Genomic DNA, 17,633 nt, shown 5'->3' on the forward strand with positions numbered 1-17,633 from the left:
AATATTACCTAGCGACCAAATCGTATTCGACAGAACTTTAATATATCAGCTACGGCAAGCAAAGATGGTCTTGCCATTCTGTGGGAGTACATGCATTGATTCTCAATGGTGGCCAGCCCGGCAGCTCTTAGCAGTGCCTTTGTGCTCTCTTGTATGCTATCAGTGCACCGCGGATCTACATATGCGCCTATCACGAGAGATCTGGAGTAACAGTTCTAAATGGTGTGTCTGTTCTACAGCACTCTCTTCACCTTGGGGAATGGCTTCTGGACATTAAGCCTGGATGAAAATACCATCTCTGGCCTTTTTTTATCCTAGCGGAAGCGGAGACACATGACCATTCTGGGTAAATTCATTCCGCATCCTCTCATTACCAAAATCCTCGATACTTCCCGTCTTTCCCAAATTATGGTCTAGGTTTCCAAGAAACCAAAATTGGATGGCCACGCGAATATGACACAAATCAGCACAGGCCAGGCGTTATTTCAGCCCAGTATTTCTTCTATCCTTGTCTTAGGGCTGTCTGAAAAATTTCATGCTCGCAGGATGAATACATATCAGCTTATAAATACCTCTATATTTTTATGCTTCAAATACGATCCATTGTACAGAGTTCAAGTATCAGAAATGATACATACAAAAGATCCTTTCAGCTCGCTCTTGGAGTTTGTTCAGGCTGATGCCGAGATTGTCTTTCATTCCCACGTTTATTCTTTTCTTTTTTCCTCTTGTCCAAAGGCTTGTGCTAAGCGACCTGGGTTACGTGATAATTGCAAACGTACAAATTTTCCCGGGTGAGAAATCTTGTCTCCTATTAGTTGACTGCAGGCTTAAACTAATAGTCTGCCCTAGAAGGACCAGGCGAACCCTTGTATGGATCCGTTATGCATCTTAATGCATCCTAGTGTTGTTGTTTTTTTTTTTTTTTTCAATTTTGGGGGATCAGGGCAAGGATGCGCTCTGAGAACTGATTCACAATCCTGAATGCCTTCGTTTTCAGCTTCCTTGCTCCTTGGCCACATTTTCTAGAATCACTCTCTCGTGAACCCCCCTGAAGATTCAATCCTACTATGTATTTTCTTCTGATTTTTCTTTGTTTCCTGAAAGACTATTTAGAAATAGCCTGCCAAGTCAGTGCTCGCGATACGGGAACCGTTCATAATGACAGGCAATCTCATCAACGTTTATATTCTAGCTGATATTAAGCATCTATTTGCAAGTTCTTATCAGGAATTTCTTTTTTCACGCCTGTGGTGCTCCTACGGAGATAACTTTAAAGATATCTACAGACCAAGTTTGTTTTCTAGTATTCTCGTTGTTAACCTCTTCGAGGTAACGTTTCACTCCGCAAATATTACATGAGTTGGGTTGTTTTTTTCGAAGGATTCTGTGAATAGAACAAGCAATATCATACCATACAAAGAGATGTAACAGATATGAGATTGAGATGTCAGTTTATAGACGCCGTCCGGAGATGCTCAGATCTACCCGGCGCTCAGCGCCCACACTTATTATGATTCACGTATACCAGACATACGAAACCGTTGCCTGGCCTCTCTGGCCCTTCTCAACCTTGCATAATAATGCCCGCTCCCCTAGTCATTCTGCCTTGCGCTGTCAGCCCAATGGCAGGTGCATCTGTTCTAGGCATCTAATTTGCTTCGTTGCCTAACTAAGCTTATGGTCCCTGGTTATTTTCTGATATCCTCATTCCCCAAATCTGCCTGTGTTTTCGTCTAAAAGCGGAATCCCTCAGGTACCGCTAACGGCGCGTCGTATAATATTGCACAGTTTATCAACGTTAGTATATCCATATCTCCTGATTTTGACGGAGTGTCTGTTCCAAAGACAGTTCAACCGATTAACCAAGATTTACACTGATCTCGTTGCCAACCGGGTCTTTGATAATTGAGTACGACTGTATGATTCACTCTCTAGGTACAATATACCATGTGTATTGGTAGCAACTAAATAAAATTTTCTTTTTGAGTACAACAAGGAACTTGAACGTAGCTCAGGAAACAAAAGTCTAGATTGAAAAGGAAAATGGAGCGAGGACAATAAAACAAAACGCCGACACCCTCAACACTAAGCCAAAAAGTGAATGAATGAAATCAAATCCAATGCAATGCGAACGCCGGTATAGTCCAGTTTCCCCTATTGCAGGGCTAATAGTCTATTCGTTTTTTTTATATAAGCCGATATGCCGTGATCGTCGTAAGTGTTATTCACCTCTAACCAAGGTAGCCCAGGTCTAAGGGCATGTAACCATTTTCCCCCTCCATGCCGGTTAAATCAGGCATGCCATTAAAATCTCCATGGCCATTGGTATCAAGTGGGCTCCCAAAGAGAAGAGGTCCGGCCCCAAAGTCTGGGTCGTTTTCAGAAGACATGAACAACGGCTGGGCAAAATTAACCGGATCCCCAAGGAGCTTTTTGCCGCCGTCATTTGGTGTCATGTCAAAGCCCATTAATCCAATTCCTCCTCCATTACGGAAAATAGAGCTGTTGTTGAGAGAGGGTGACCCACAACTTCGTGGGATATGCTCTGGTTTGGATGACATGATCGGCTCTGAAAGCTCAAACATGTTAGCTTTCCCATGACTGTCGAAAGACGGTGGACTAACAGTCCGCCGTATCTTTCTGGGTGGCTGTAGCGGTGACATACCGGATGGGGTGAAAGGCGATGTCATTCCACTGTGGTCTAATGGTGTAATTGAAGAACCAGCAGTGTGCATATGAAGTGTGTCAAATCCATCCTGACTTGATACCGGAGAGGTATCTGACCCGAGAAACATGTCGAGAGATAGTTGGTTGGGAATCGAGGAGAGGTACGATGGGTCATCGGGGATAGGGGATCCTGGCTGGGACAGACCACCTGAAACGCTTGTACTGCTGCTCTGAGAAAGGTTCTGGATCCTCGAACGGAATTGTGCAATAGGAGAGAGATCACTATGTGTCAGAGGAGGTGTAGACTCATTAATAGATGAGAAGACGACCTTTGCAAACTTTAGCCGTTTCTTAATTGTACGCATGGTTGCTGATGCCCGAGATAGTTCTCCTCGGCTAATATCATGTAGTTGCTGTGCAAGGTAAAGAAGTTGTCTGTTCTTGGCCATGATTGCCTGGTATTCATCACGCCCGCAGTTTGCACGACTGTGAATGTACGCAAGTGCTCGGCTGCATGCATCAAGGCCGAGGGCAAAGACGTCGGAAACGCTCTTAGTTTTGAGACCCGGGCCAGGGAGGAGGGAGGTGGTTTGTGGTGAAATGACAGAGTGCGAGATAGCGACCAGTGCATTGGCAGATTGGCAAAACTCATTAATGCGCTCTGGCGTCATAATAATCACGCTGTCTGAGGTCTGTCGTTGCGGGAATAACATGTGTACGATCATTGTATGATATGCAATGAGAACCACAGCTTGGGTAGATCCAGGTGTAATCTCAAGCTCAACCTGTCGAATGGCTTCGAGTAAGATGTGTCGGATTTTCCCACAGAGAGTGGGAAGTTCTAGCTGGAAGCTGAGAAGGCGACGAAGTTGATGAATGTGCCTTGCTTGCCACTCCACTGTTTCTAGAGTATCCTTTAAGTCTGGGTTTGGGCAGAGGGCGTATATGTGAGCAGCTGTGCTGGCTACCTGGCTGAGGGGCCATAGCTCTTGAAGGGCCCTCGATTGTGCCCTTAGGGTAGAAACATTGTCCGAAGCCAGGTCTAGGCTGATTGTCATTGACGTCGATTCATCAACAAAGGGGAATTGTGAAGGGGTTTGTTCAGGTAGAAGAAGGTTGTATGGCTGGTCGATCTGCATCAAGGACCATACTGTAGTGGACCAGCACACCCAGTAGATATTCCGGATCAGTTCCCCATCCACATACCGAACGTCAATGCCATTAAGCTTGGTTCCGTTTGCGGAGACGCCTTGGTTGAGGCCCCTATGCAGTTCCGAGACAATTCGGCAAGCATATGCGGTCAAGCATGAGCCTCGACGAGCATTGCCCATGCAGATCTCTCTCCAGGCCATGAGTATCAACGCTTGAGACGAAGCGATATCTCGATTCAAGACACTTCGGTTCTGGATTTGATACGTTGCAAATTCGAACAGCAGTTGTCCCTCAGTATCGTAGTTTTGGCCATTTTCGTGGACGAGACAGGCGTCAGAGAGGATGGTAGCGAGAAGCGCCTCGTCGTAGGTGCTGTTCTTGAGAGAGCTGAGCAGGAGGGTCTTCGAGATCAGCGAAGACAATGGATGGACAGAGAACCACAGGTCGATAAGCTGAAGGATACGATGCGAGGAGTACGACTTGAGTGGGTTTTTCCTCGGAATTGTGTTGTCAAACATCTCCTGAGTCGTATCCCGAGCGAGGCTAGTGATGCAGTATCGTCGAGGGAATTTATCTTCCACCTCACAGTTTAGATCTCCAAATCGAAGAGATATCATTTCGACAATTTCTCGGGTCATAGAATTCATCAGACCGTCATAACTTATCCTCTGTGGTACCTCAGAAGACGAAGAACCGCCCTCAGTCTGCTTGAGGCGCTCATGGCCAGCCGCAATGGCGCCCTGGAAGATAGTTGCACGCATACCAACCTTGCTGATAAAGCATTCATGGAACATTGCATTCAAGTCATCGCCCATCAGAGGCCCCTGGAGGCTGGGATCCCAGTCTCTGGGGGTTTTCCCGATCCCGTCGTGGGAGCCTTGTCCTCCTTTGCCTGCATTGCGGTCAGAGCCCAAGCCCAGCTTTGGGTCCCTTGACTCGGTATGTTTTCGTTTTGGTCGACCTTTTGCTGCCTCGAGGTCGTAGACACAGTCGATGTTTCGCTCCTGGCAAGCTTCACAGATACTCTGGCCGGAGCATCTAATCTTTCTGCTTCGACAGAAGTGACAGCTCTTTCTCAGCACAGGAGCTCCTCCAAGGACGCCTGATGTCAGTCAGCTGTTCAACTTATTTGGGAGCACGGCGATGAGAACGTCAGCGGTGCCTCCAGGGCATGGGTACTCACTGTGTGATGATGAACTCATTCTGAGATTTCTCTTTGTCTCGAACAATCAGTATGAGGTTAGACAGCCAACAATCTCAGTCCTTCCAGAGGCGAGGGTATCCGGCGGCAATTATGTATTAGGATTATGGTTATTATTTGTCAATAGTGATGTCTGATCCCAGATGCCAGTCAATGGCTATCCCTGGGAGGTGGATGTGTGTGTTTTGGCGGCGAGATGTATATACCAGAGAGAAGGTAGTTGAGAAGATGTAAGGAGAACAGAAGGAGACGAAATAAGTGGCGCGATGCAGGATAAATAAGTAGTTATTATACTGGTGGCTCTTTTCTGGGGAGAACTCCTTTATGCAGGAATGGGCAGGGTAAATATATAGATTGGTTTGTCTTGTATCTCGAAGTCGCCAAATCCCTTGCTGCAACTTTGTCACGAATCCTTTCCCTCGACTGTGACGAGAGGATCCGCAAGGGGCTTTTTTTTTTCTTTTGTTTAACCAGGTAAACCTTTTATAAGAGCATCTCTCGTCTTCTCTTCTTTTTCTTCTTCTCCCACCCCGGTCCGATGCTGCATCCACCCCCAGCTTTGCCCACGCGATGTAAGGTTGTTTGGGTTTGAAAAAAAAAAGGAAGACGGGAAAAAAGTGAAAAGAAGAAAAAAAGAAACGAAAAAAAGAAGAAGAAAATCCCTATGCGTTGTGACAAATCGGGGCAAAAGCAAAGAAAAAGGAGGAGGCAAAAGCAACAAATGGTACGACGAGAGCACAGCAGACAGAGCAGACAGAGCAGACAGGGGCCGGACAATCCCTGCATATAGAGAGCCAACTATCTGTGCGGCTGGGCGCATACGATGAAGAGCAGAGAAAAGAAAGGCTTACAGTGGCTTCCATCCCAAAAAAAATGAGGAAGAATGTAGCGACGCTAGAGTATGGAGTTAACTAGTTAATATTCTCCTAGAGACTGATCAAGTCCCAGCAGCATCGTGCCGTGCCAGTAATTCCTTCGGAATCACTGTACGGAGCTGCACGCCTTCAAAGCATGCAAAACAGACTGACTAGCGACCACGCAGCGCTCGCAAGGCTGCTGGTCTTGTTACAGCATATGTAGATCAGGGGCCAAGAACGCTCTGGTGTCGATGTCCTATGTAGGGGCTGAGTGGCTACTAGACTAGTCTCCTTTCTCATTTTTCATTTACCTCATACATAGCTACCTGCATCAAACTCCCCCTCTGTCGTTCCTAGGGATGAGCCGAACTCGGGATACTCAGCTCATACTACTCACGGCATCAGCTGGTGGCCTAATCCTCCGATACTTCTCACCCTTTTCTGTACTTTCTTTCCTTTTCTGCTCCATGACTTTATGCTTTCGGTAAGAGGAGAGGAGAAGGCACGAAAATGAAAAGAGAAGAAGGGGGAAAAAAAAAGAAAGGAAGCTGAAGTTATGCCTAGAGCGTACTCAACGTTTCATCCAGCTGCCATGTGGGAAAAAGCCGTGGCACACAGTTATGCATGTTACCTGCTCATGGGCATAGTTGTCGGATTCAATTCGCTACCGAGAACTTTTGTTCGTGAGCCCTATCATTTTGTCTTCTCCATGTTACTCAAGAGTAGAGAGAGAAATACAGCCAGCCTAACCTGCCGCTGTCTCGCATTTTTATTCTTAGGGCGAACTTTAACCTTTCACACTGTTCACCAGTGGGACGAGGCAACTAAGAGAGAGAGAGGGAAAAATAAAATCCACCGTGTTTTGCTGCCACGTTTTCTATTCAGCGGCGGAGTAAACGCATCCTTCCTTGCCCAGTGCCAAAGCCTGGTCCATATCGAGTGGAGTTATTACCAAATCGGCATGCTCAGCATAACTTCATCATAACATCCTTGTGCATTTAGGGGAATGCAGGGATGGCACCCTTCCCGTGCATGGGTTTACCTGTCCCCTGTTACCATGTTTTATCAGCTTCGGATCCTGGCATTTGCTGATTATACCACGAGGGAAAGGAAGGTAAATTGTGATTAGTGAGCACCCGGTGGAATGCAGGGCGACTGACCTATGGTGGAGACTAGATTACTTTATGCGATTGTAATCTTTTCCAGATATGCATCGCCTTATATCGAAAAAGCACGTCCCGTGTTTTTTCCCTCCTTACACGGAGTTTAGACGTAGTTAATTTACCAGCTCATTAACTAGTGCTGGGATACAGCGCAACTTCCAGAGTATACCAGTCGTATTTTCAGTATTCACTCAAATACATGTCCCGTGATCATATCGATGTATGGATCAATCTAAAATAGAATGGGCTGTAGAATACCGTACATATTTGCATATACGTCATGGTATACTAATGAAAAGGGAATTAGGGAGAAGCCATGTGCCTTACAGCCAACATGTCTGAAACTAGAGAGAAAGAAATTCCGGAATGTTGAACAGCTTTTATCTGATCTTCACGGGGAATTTCAATAGGACGTTTGATATTTATTAACTCCACGTGTGCGAAGGTTTTGTCTCTGGCTTCGAGATGACCCCAGTTATTCTGGAGGTTGATTCAATGCAATCTACCTCCCACTGTGTGACAGATCCGCGGATCGATCACTAGCAAATAAGGCTAGTGGAGTTCGTCTGTTGTATATCTCGGCCGGATTTGGAGTTTGGCTTTTCCTTTGCATTGCTAGCATCATGGCTTCGCTACCGCTTTAGCGCTGAAGGAGGGAGGAAGTGGCTCGCTGCTCCGCATGAAGGAGTTCCAATTGCAGTGGCTTAGATAACCTACTTTAATATATTTAACGTTACGGCTAAAACCCACCTTTCCGGTTTTGGCCTCAGCGTAGGTTTTTCATTGGTCCAGCGCTTGAGCCTGCTCGGAGTTCGGCCCGCCGCGTGGGAAGACGCCAAGGTAAGTGGGTCCCTTCACCGAACCCTTGGACACGCGAGAAAACTTTAAAGCCATGATATAAGCCTCCAGATGCGTTGTTGGGAGCGACTATGGTATATCTTAAATCCGTTATCCTGATGGTAGATCATTTTTTTATTTTACTCTCGATCCCGCATCTGTTTCATGCTTTGAGTCGGTTGTATTTTAAGGATTAGTTTTGCACTAGCTAGGAGTTAATCTTTTGCTGGATGTTGGCTGTGATCTGCTTGGATTGTGTGCTGAACTGCCCGTAGTGTGTCAGCTCTCGAGAAATAAGCTGATAGTAAATGACGGTTTACTTTCTATTCATGGACACGCGACCAGGAAACATGAAACATGGCGAAAGGGTAAGCAAGAGAACTCACATACTATTCCGTCAGGCTCAACCATACTATTCGTAAAGGTAAAGTATACGGGCGTAATGTGTATCGGATATAGAGGATCTCATTGCCCAGGCAACAGCCTTCGTTAAACGGCCAGTTTTGGCTCCTATTTATTTATTGCATCATTGCCTTCCTTTTCCAAGACATAGGTTGGACCTTGAAGTTTTGAGCACTACGCACTTCAATATAACTAAAGTCTTAAATCTCACCTTGGCAGCTGAACCCAAAGTTTGTATCTTATTATTAGTATCGAGAAATTTTTTCGAATATTGAATAAAGTGCAGTACATTTCAGTGAAATACACAAGGCGATACCTCATTCTTGTGATGCTGCTGTCATATATGGTAGTAAGGACAACCAGCCAGGCTTATGTTTAAAGTTCAACTCTGCAAGTGGTTTATGTAAACATGAAGTGTTCTACTACAATCTCAAGCCGAAAGTATACAACTGGGTATCAAGTATGGTGCCTAGAGATGGGCTGCCTTACAGGATGGTTGCGCAGCACTAATTTATTCGACATGTGTATGAATAATTTAATATGATGACAGTATGTGTATTAAATTTTATTTAATTGTCGGACTTGATTATATCTACGAAGACAAGCTATATTTATATTTTACTTATTTATTTTTAGTCAAGTAATCTTATTTGTATTTCCCCCTTTGATGAAGTGATCTAGCTATTTACATCTATAAACTCATCTTGTTAGAAGAGTTTTATGCCTAGTTTTGAGATATCATCTCCCCGTATTGATGACACAATGATGTATGGACGAGAAACGTTTATGATTTCAAAAATCCTACTACGAAAGTTTTCTATGTCTGGTTCTTCTTAAATACTATCTAAACGAAGGGGGTTCCTTATAGAATCATGGTAAGTAAGCGGCATAAACACAATATAATTAGACAAGTATTTTGGTTCAACTATATTTATGGTATAAAAAAGGGTAGAATAGTATTAAATTAATGTTGCTAATCAAAGTTGTTGAATTATATATTTTGAACGAATATCTTTAATAAGTATTGAGATAACGAACAATTTATTTACAACACTTTTTTGTATCTATATTCATGGGCTCTTAATTCCTAAAAGCATCCGTCATTTTCGAGTGTAGCATTAGTTAAACCAGGCTCGCCACTACCAAAATTTAAGCCTTAGAAAATTGAAAACGATCACAGTTTAATTCCCTGAGGTGAGGTATATTATGGTGTAAGAGTAGTATATGGTTTAGCTGAAGGTGAGCGGTGGTCATTTACTTAATGGCAGATAAACAAATATACAAGATGTGAAAGATAACTCAACGATTTTGAATGCTTAGCAAAATCAAACCGTACGTCATCGTAGTATAAGGGTAGATATTATTTGTGAAAAAGTATAAGAATGGGCACATCCTGCACAACTCGCTAGCATAAAAATATACGACATAGATGCTATTATACTTCGGGAATTATAGTCTTCTATATAACTTTTTTCTCATTGAATAATGCCTAAAGAAGGGGATTGAAATAAATAAAAGTAAATAAGCCTATCTAACATATGACACATAACACAAAAAAATATTCCATATAGTTGAGATGTTGTAAATTGATTCCAGAAAGAATAAAGAAAGGCGGTTAAAAACGGTGTGGAGTAATTCACCTTTGATTAAAGAGGCCTTATCAAACCTTTCATACGGCTGAAGTTGCCTGACCAGCAGGAACGTCCAGCAATGGGTACTTGATGGTTGGCTGGTAGTTGAACAGCCAGTTGAAATACCATACCCAGATACTGGTAGGGACGTACTTGTAAAGTATTTTTCGCACTAAGGGCCCAAGTCCATATGGAAGTCTTGCAGTATGCACTTTTGCAAAGTTATCAGAGAACTGAACTAGGTCGCTTGCTCTCTTCTGGCGGACCTCAGAATATCTGTCGAATGCGGTGGGGTCGTTAAGGTGGAAGTGCTCGTATAGGGCATTACCGAGTTCCACTGCATCTTCTATGGCTTGACATCCGCCCTAGATTCAAGTGTTAACTAAATTCTTGAGTTGAAACTGGAGACTTTAAGAAATTAAGCTTAAATACCTGGCCAAAAAATGAGGTCATGGAATGAGCCGCTACCAAGAATATTAGTCATCACCTTAATTTAAAATAGGCTAAGGAATACCAACCATCACCGACAAGCATAATTCTCCCTTTGACCATATGCGGAACTTCTAATTCCTGGAAGACATTGCTAGCGATAACACGCTCAGAAGCATCGACAACTGTATAACACATTAGTAAGTGGAACTAGTGTACTCTTGTATGAGTGTAAATATATACTAACCAGACTTCATCTTAGATCCCTCACCGAATGGATGGAATCTTTCACCATAAACCTCGTTAATTGTGTCCTTAGTCGCGTCCTTCCACACGGATCGGTCAGGCTGCTCGCCTGGCTTTAGTTTCGCTCCCTGTATTTGCTATTAATTTTGTGCCTTACGCAATTTGAATAGTGAGTGAAACTAACCGCAACACCAATGAACCACTGCCTGTTGTCCTTGCAGGGCCAAGTGGTAAGAATTGCATCATCATACAACATCCAGTGCGCAACTCCCTCATCCTTGGAGGTCAAATGGGTCAAAGGCTTCGTGTATCCGGACATGTGGACTCTGCCGGTGAAGCGAATAGTATTTGTTGCCTTCATTCCACTCTTCTCAGCCAACTGATTATTTCCGTATGGTATTGTTAGCGCTATAACTTCAGAGGTTTATCGACCTGGGGGGACTCACAACTCGACGAGTATAGCTACGAATCCCATCGGCACCAACTATGATATCGGCATGAACCTCTCGGCCATCCTCAGCTTTGACAATGGCGTATGGTGCCTCTGCGTCGTCGACAATGTCGTTGACGTTAAAGCCTAACCGTACAACATCGTTACCACCTGCCGCATCAAGGAGCAAGTGGTGAAATTGATGTCTCTCAATTTTGTGCACGTAATATCCAAATGCTTCGTTGGTCATTCCAAACTTCTGAGAGCCCCAAAACTCGTTGTTCTTGTAAATGTGGACTTCACGCAATGGCTGTGAATGCTTTGCCAGCTTCTCGAAAATGCCGAGCTGATCTAAAGCGCGAAGGCAGTTGGGTGCTAGTGATATCCCGGCTCCTTGGGGGGTAATCTGTGCATATCGCTCAAGAACAACATATGAAATGTCGAGTCGACGAAGAATAGCAGCCATGGTAAGACCACCGATGCCACCTCCACAGATTGCGACTCGGACACGCTCCGGAGTATGCGACTTCGTTTGGGCCATTTTTTTGGTAGTTGAATTACTAGAAACTTTTAGCAAATTGGGACGCTCTTTTTCAAGAAGACAACGGCGCTTTACTCGAGGGAATAGCTGGTAAAAACTGATAGCGATGAATGTAAGGCACTAGACCCTGATGTCTGTCTCTATTACTCCCAGGCAAGAAATTGAGAAATGAGCATATGAGGCTGATGATGAAGGAAATAAGCGGGGGAGGACAAGAGTTGGCGGAAGCCGATAAGATATAAAAACACCCTCGTCCTCATAAGAGTTCTCAAGTATGATATGAAAGGAATAATATTCCGTCACAGAAGCTGATTCTCCGGCCCTATTCAAAGGTGATCTAAGCTGAAACACATAGAATATCTCCATGTTTAGGCACTTATCCAAGATCACCCCGTTATTCACCGGAGGAACGAGGGAATGGTACACATACTTTCGGAGCCTAGCGATAGCCAGCGATTATACCATGTATGTTGCCCAAGTTACTGGGTTGGTGGGTTGGAGAATACATGATGCTGGAGTCTCTCTTGTAGTCTTTACAACGAAGCTACGTATGATATAATCTTGATAGCAAGACATTTGTATTTTCCTTGTATTTTCCCTTTTTTATTTTCAAGGAAAGTAAAGTATCAGACAGAGGTGACAGCTTGACTGTAAAATTTCGATCAATTGGTTAGCAAGCCCTGGATCATTCGTGTTGGTCTTTTACACCTGGGGCTCACTGGGAACAGGGGGTTAAAAGAGGGATTATGATCCATATAACAACGTGGCATGAGGGACGCAGAACACATCTAGTCGCTTAGTTACGCCTTTTCACTTCATCATGTTCATCCGCTAGAGGCCTAAAGAGCCGAAAATCTCGTTGGATAAAACCCCCTGGTCCCGGTCTGCAACGTGGGAAAAGGGGTGCGATGCCACATAGCAGTTGCTCCGCATATACATACCTTCTTCTGCGTTGATCTAGACTCGAGTCGAGCTGCAGGGCAGATGGCTCAAATCTATGGAATGCTTTGGTCGCAAAATATATCCCCGTTATTTTTACTCTTATTTTAACCACCCCTGCGCAGCTAGTTTGCTGCATCTGTGGCGTGTGGAAACATAGCCGTGGGATTTGCTGGAAGATGTCGCTAGAAACACGGGATGCTGAAATCAACTAATGGCTTAACTCCGCGCGTGCATACATAGGTAAGTTGGGGCATACACGAGCCTGCTGGGCTAGAGCAACCTACAGCTGAGAACGTTTACCTTTTTAACCTGCTCAGCTTTTACTGAAAATAGGAAAAGGCTGATACACGATAATGCGGTCGGAGGACGGGACGACAGGAATGTGCAGAGATATAGTTATATTATCTGTTCCATCTAATCTAACATCAATTACCATCCAAGAGTGAGAGAGTAAAAAAGAGAGAATTTATCTAGCCAGTAAATACGATTGCAAAAAGAACGTTCAACAGGAGGTAAATCAACCCATCTTGCATGGGACCCTCCTTTGGTTTCCTGCCAGTCGAGATAAGAACGTTTCCAGTATGCACTTTTGGCTGTGGTGTGCATAGAACCTTCGAAAGACGCAGTTGTAAAGAATAGAAATGATAGCGTAGACTCCTGAGTCTGCTCCAGGTAGCATGAAAAGGTATGAACCAAGCGAGTGTAGGTGTGTAAAGAAGTGCGACGTGTGTCAATTGCTTGATCTTAGTAGTCAAGATTGTCCAACACATCTTTGACAAGATATGTCAGTTCGTCGGCGTGCTCAGCATCAAAGCACCCGTCGTGTGTAGCATCGATAGTAAGGGTTTTAAACGACTTGAAGGCTTCGGCAGGCCATAGCAGTGTGTTATCCTGTGAGCGCTTCTGGGCTAGCATTTTGCGTCGTTCATTGACTAGAGAGTCCGTGCTTTCGCGAACTGTGCATCTGATCAATGTGACTTCTGTTTCACTGAAATCAAATTCGTCCACTCTGCTGTTCTGAGAGGCCAACACACCAAGTCCCTGGTGGATATGTTTCCTCATCCTCCCTAGCATCTCGGGTACAGACAGCTCTTCCGCAAATTCTTCACTATCACTATCATTATTGCTCTCTTCACCACTGCTGCTGTAGTAGTTATCTTCAAACAGGCCGCATTGGTATAGCGGGATAGCCGGGGCGTTCATTCGTGTAGCAATAGCATTGTATGTGATTGCAGCTTGTATGTCGTGCTGCTTCTTGTCTTGGAACGTTGGGAAATATCTTGGGTTTACCGAATCGATCAGTATAACATGTGGTACTTCATCGCCCTGGGCTTGGAGTACTGCTGCCATCTCCATTGCGATCATACCACCCATTGACCATCCGCCTAGGAGATATGGACCAAAAGGCTGGATCTCACGGCGGACGGTTGCAACGTATTCTTCTGCCACCTGTGGCAAAGTGCCATTCAATGGATTTGCCAATGTGGACGTATACATCGGTGATGAGATGCCATAAACAGGACGATCCTCCTCGATCTCGGAGAGAGGGCCGAGGGCAAAGTATGGCAAGGCGAGTCCAGAAATGGCGTGAACAAGTATCAGAGGAGTGAGGTTAGAGTCAGGGTCGCCCTGAAGGAGAGTGATGGTATCCATAGTGCTTTAGGAGTATGGGGGCCAAATCGAAGGAAGTCTAGTGAAGAGGATAGATTGCTTTTGCTTGGCTTCGAACAAATGTAGACAACAAAAATGGACGCAACGATTCAATCTTGCGCTGTGATCTGGGATGAAATGAATGTATATTGGCATTTAATTTAGAGCCGGTCCGGTCCTTGGAAATGCGGGCGGGTGCTTAAATTAATATAAGACTTGAATGCTGCTTCTCTCCTCAATACATTCGGTCTATTTCCTACGTAAATCCTTCTCAGAGTCATGCTTGCGTTAGGAGAGAAAGACGTCGGTTGTTTTGGACAAAAAAGCTGTACATTTATCAGCTCTGGATGCAGTGGGACAGCTGTGTTAGAAGCTTTGCCATAGCGATATCCCTTCCAAATCGACCATTGCTGGCAAGGAAGAGTAGGCGATAGGTAGAAAGTACGGCCAGTGGCCAGAACTAAGACACAAAAGGCACATAATGTATGTGACTAGCAAGGGGCCGTCCGGTACAGCTTCTACACGTGGAGATCATGGAGAGCGAAGGATGAGGCTTGAAACGAAGGGATAATCTATGGGTAAATTTTCCCGGCAGCCCACGCGATGCTGCTGTCTATGGTATTCTGGAAGACGGCAACACAGGGATAGGCCTCGATGGCTGGCGTGTCCCTCATCCTTGTCTCACTGCAGGGGCACGTCTGAGGGTCAAGTTGTTATGCAGAAAGACGCAGAAGTTTGGTCAAAGTTGATGTTGAGAAGTCGAAAGATAAAAAAAGGGGGAAACTTGGCGAGATCACGTGGGCTTAGTAATGTATAGGCACCTGACTTTGCGTGTAGAAATATGTGGAAGTAAAAGTATCGCGACTTTTCAAGGCATCAAAAGCAACAACCACGCACTAGACGACCGATCTCAAGGCCGACAGACAGCGGACATTTCTTGCTTAGCATCCGTGTCGCAAGCACTCGAGATATGGCTTCTCTCCGGACGGAGTCTTCTATTGGAGACCGTTCTATGAATGGCTTTCGCGTTAACGGTAGCTGCTTGGTGTTGAACGGGCGCAGAAACAATATAACTACGATGAAGCATCCTTCGATCTTCATCAGTTTATGATACCACCACAACTGAGTACTTAAGAAGCGATAATCTGTCTCAGTCGCCAATTCTCACCGAGTTTCGTGCTGGCCTGCGAGACCGTCCTGCTTTCACTGTTTCACCCTCCTTTTTCTATCATCCAGCAGCATCTATCCCTGACATCATGCGTGGCATCCTTACCCTTGTCGCCCTTGGGGCTGCGGCTATCCCCCAAGCAAGCGCCGCTCCAAATGACAGAGAGACGAGCATGATTGATTTGCCCTTGAAGCTATACCAGAACGGGTTCAACACAGACCTGGTCACTATCGGAACGCCAGCTCAGTCGACCAGGCTCTTCGTTGATTGGACCTGGATAGGTCCATATATCGTCTCAACCAAGTGCAACCACACCAACAATGCTTTTGGCTGCCTTGCTCCTGGTCAGAAGTTTTTCAATGAGACGCAGTCAACCTCCCTCGTCAACCAGACCAATTTGTACCCAACTCGAACATGGAACCCCAACCACTTTTTCATGGACAAGGATCTCACGGCGGTATTTGCTTCCGACATATATCGCGTTGGTAGTCGAGAAGCCCGGATCACGCTCCAGCTCTCCCAGTTAAACTGGAAAGCCCCATTCCCTTATCCATTCAGCGGAATCTTTGGCATGTCGCCGGTCTTCAAGTCGGACAATATGTCCATCCAGGCTCCATTCCACCAGATGCTGGAACAGAAGAAGTTCCACTCCGGCCTCACCTCGTTCATCTACTGTTATAGTGATGAGCCGGGCTATAAGTCGCCTCCAAAGGAACGATGCAATGGAAACGATGGCGTTCAAACTCTTGGGGGATACCACCATCGAGACATCGGATGGCGAGGAATCGAGTGGATCGACACTATTGTCTTCCCCATTGTGAACGACATCGACTTCATCTATAACCCGGCTTTCTATAACTACTGGTCTATCCCTATCACCAAGCACTTTATTGGTAACGAAGAGCAGGCTCTCAATACCACCACAGGCTCTGCAGCAGTCTTCGACCATGCAAGCTATGGCCGCGGGGCCGCCTTATCCGTTGCTAGTTATAGGCGCCTCGTTTCCATTACCAATGCCCAGCCTGTCAACCTTACCATGGCTACTCTCCCCAACAACGGCAAGCAAAAGTTCTACTCTGTCGACTGTGGGCTAGTTGATACATTCCCAGCTGTCAAGTACCAATTTGGCAAATGGCGCCGAGTCTGGAGCATTGAGGCCAGACACTATATCTCCAAGGCTAAGACTACTGATGGCAAGGATGTCTGTGTACTCAACGCCCGTGTCATTGGTGAAGGAGAGAACCTTATCATTGGAAACCTTGGTGAAAACTTTGCCAAGGACAAGGTCATCCTCTTCGACTTCGAGAAGAAAAGAGTTGGTCTGGCTGATTTACGTGACTAGATATCTATTTCCTATTATAATTTCTTACGTGTGGCTTCACACCTACCCTCGTATAACTAGATTAATGTTTTTTTCGTCGCCGGCATGTTGGCCCTTGGATCACCATTCTGTGCCCCTTTTATTATGTACCGTATAGCATTGATACCTGAACATAGCTATATAATTACACTTGTCGATAGAAACCAACAAATCAATCTATACTTTGACTCTTCCAGAAATAGAGTTACCTGACCTAAGAACTACAGTCTAGAACTTTTGCCGCTGCGAACTTCATGCAGGGGTAAAAATTACCGTCACCGCATCTGGTTGATAACACATGGCTTGTGTTCAGGGTTCTGTTCTGTCTTAATTTCGTATAATGATTGGAGAGATATTATATCAATGTACTTCCATTGCAAAGTTGCAAGTTGTAAGCAGGACATGTTGGATATTGCTTCTACCATTGGATAAATAAATAATCCTCACTTTTTCATCACTCGTTATTATACGAATTGGCCCATCAATTTCACTGAACTAGATATTCCGGCCGATGAAGGAGAGTTCATCTTACTACCCCTTCAGGTAAAAGGAAAGTCTTAGCGGTAGGCAATCCATGGTATGAGAGGAAACACGATATATCCCAAATAGACCTGATACGTTAACCCTAGGGGCTCACTATAGGAAGTTATTTTTAAAGCTTTGGAAAAACCTGTAGCAGGCTCAGTAGTCAAAGCTAGTTAATGAAATAGTCAACTACTTGGGGCGGATTCTTGTGATTTCTTTTTATACCCGTAAGATGCGAGGAAGTATTTTTCACTTGTACGAAAAAGGCAAACGTAGATATCAGAGTATCATATATGGAAAATATCAACAGAAAGAAGATAACATTTTCATAAGTAACTAACAAATGAGAACAATAATCCATCAGTATATATTAAATACAGATATATCTATTCAATTCCACCGCTCGTCATTTCATTGCAAGTAACTGCA

At 44.8% G+C, this 17,633-nt stretch overlaps 4 protein-coding genes across 4 annotated transcripts; 1 reads left to right on the forward strand and 3 right to left on the reverse strand.

Moving 5' to 3' along the window:
* Positions 1–2,234: 2,234 nt before the first annotated feature.
* On the reverse strand, positions 2,235–5,024 carry MCYG_03186 (conserved hypothetical protein; the record flags this gene model as incomplete). The annotated part of the gene is made up of 2 exons (XM_002847634.1): positions 2,235–4,924; positions 5,006–5,024. 2 exons carry the CDS (start codon positions 5,022–5,024, stop codon positions 2,235–2,237), a joined length of 2,709 nt encoding a protein of 902 aa, XP_002847680.1.
* A 4,927-nt stretch (positions 5,025–9,951) lies between these two features.
* MCYG_03187 (FAD-dependent monooxygenase) lies at positions 9,952–11,559 on the reverse strand (the record flags this gene model as incomplete). The annotated part of the gene is made up of 5 exons (XM_002847635.1): positions 9,952–10,278; positions 10,346–10,377; positions 10,590–10,716; positions 10,773–10,967; positions 11,035–11,559. 5 exons carry the CDS (start codon positions 11,557–11,559, stop codon positions 9,952–9,954), a joined length of 1,206 nt encoding a protein of 401 aa, XP_002847681.1.
* A 1,686-nt stretch (positions 11,560–13,245) lies between these two features.
* On the reverse strand, positions 13,246–14,154 carry MCYG_03188 (conserved hypothetical protein; the record flags this gene model as incomplete). Its single annotated transcript, XM_002847636.1, has 2 exons — positions 13,246–13,457; positions 13,491–14,154. 2 exons carry the CDS (start codon positions 14,152–14,154, stop codon positions 13,246–13,248), a joined length of 876 nt encoding a protein of 291 aa, XP_002847682.1.
* Positions 14,155–15,407: 1,253 nt separating this feature from the next.
* Positions 15,408–16,661, forward strand: MCYG_03189 (conserved hypothetical protein; the record flags this gene model as incomplete). The annotated part of the gene is made up of 1 exon (XM_002847637.1): positions 15,408–16,661. One exon carries the CDS (start codon positions 15,408–15,410, stop codon positions 16,659–16,661), a length of 1,254 nt encoding a protein of 417 aa, XP_002847683.1.
* Positions 16,662–17,633: the final 972 nt, after the last annotated feature.

This window comes from Microsporum canis, genomic scaffold, assembly GCF_000151145.1.
Source record: "Microsporum canis CBS 113480 supercont1.3 genomic scaffold, whole genome shotgun sequence".
Taxonomy (NCBI): domain Eukaryota; kingdom Fungi; phylum Ascomycota; class Eurotiomycetes; order Onygenales; family Arthrodermataceae; genus Microsporum; species Microsporum canis.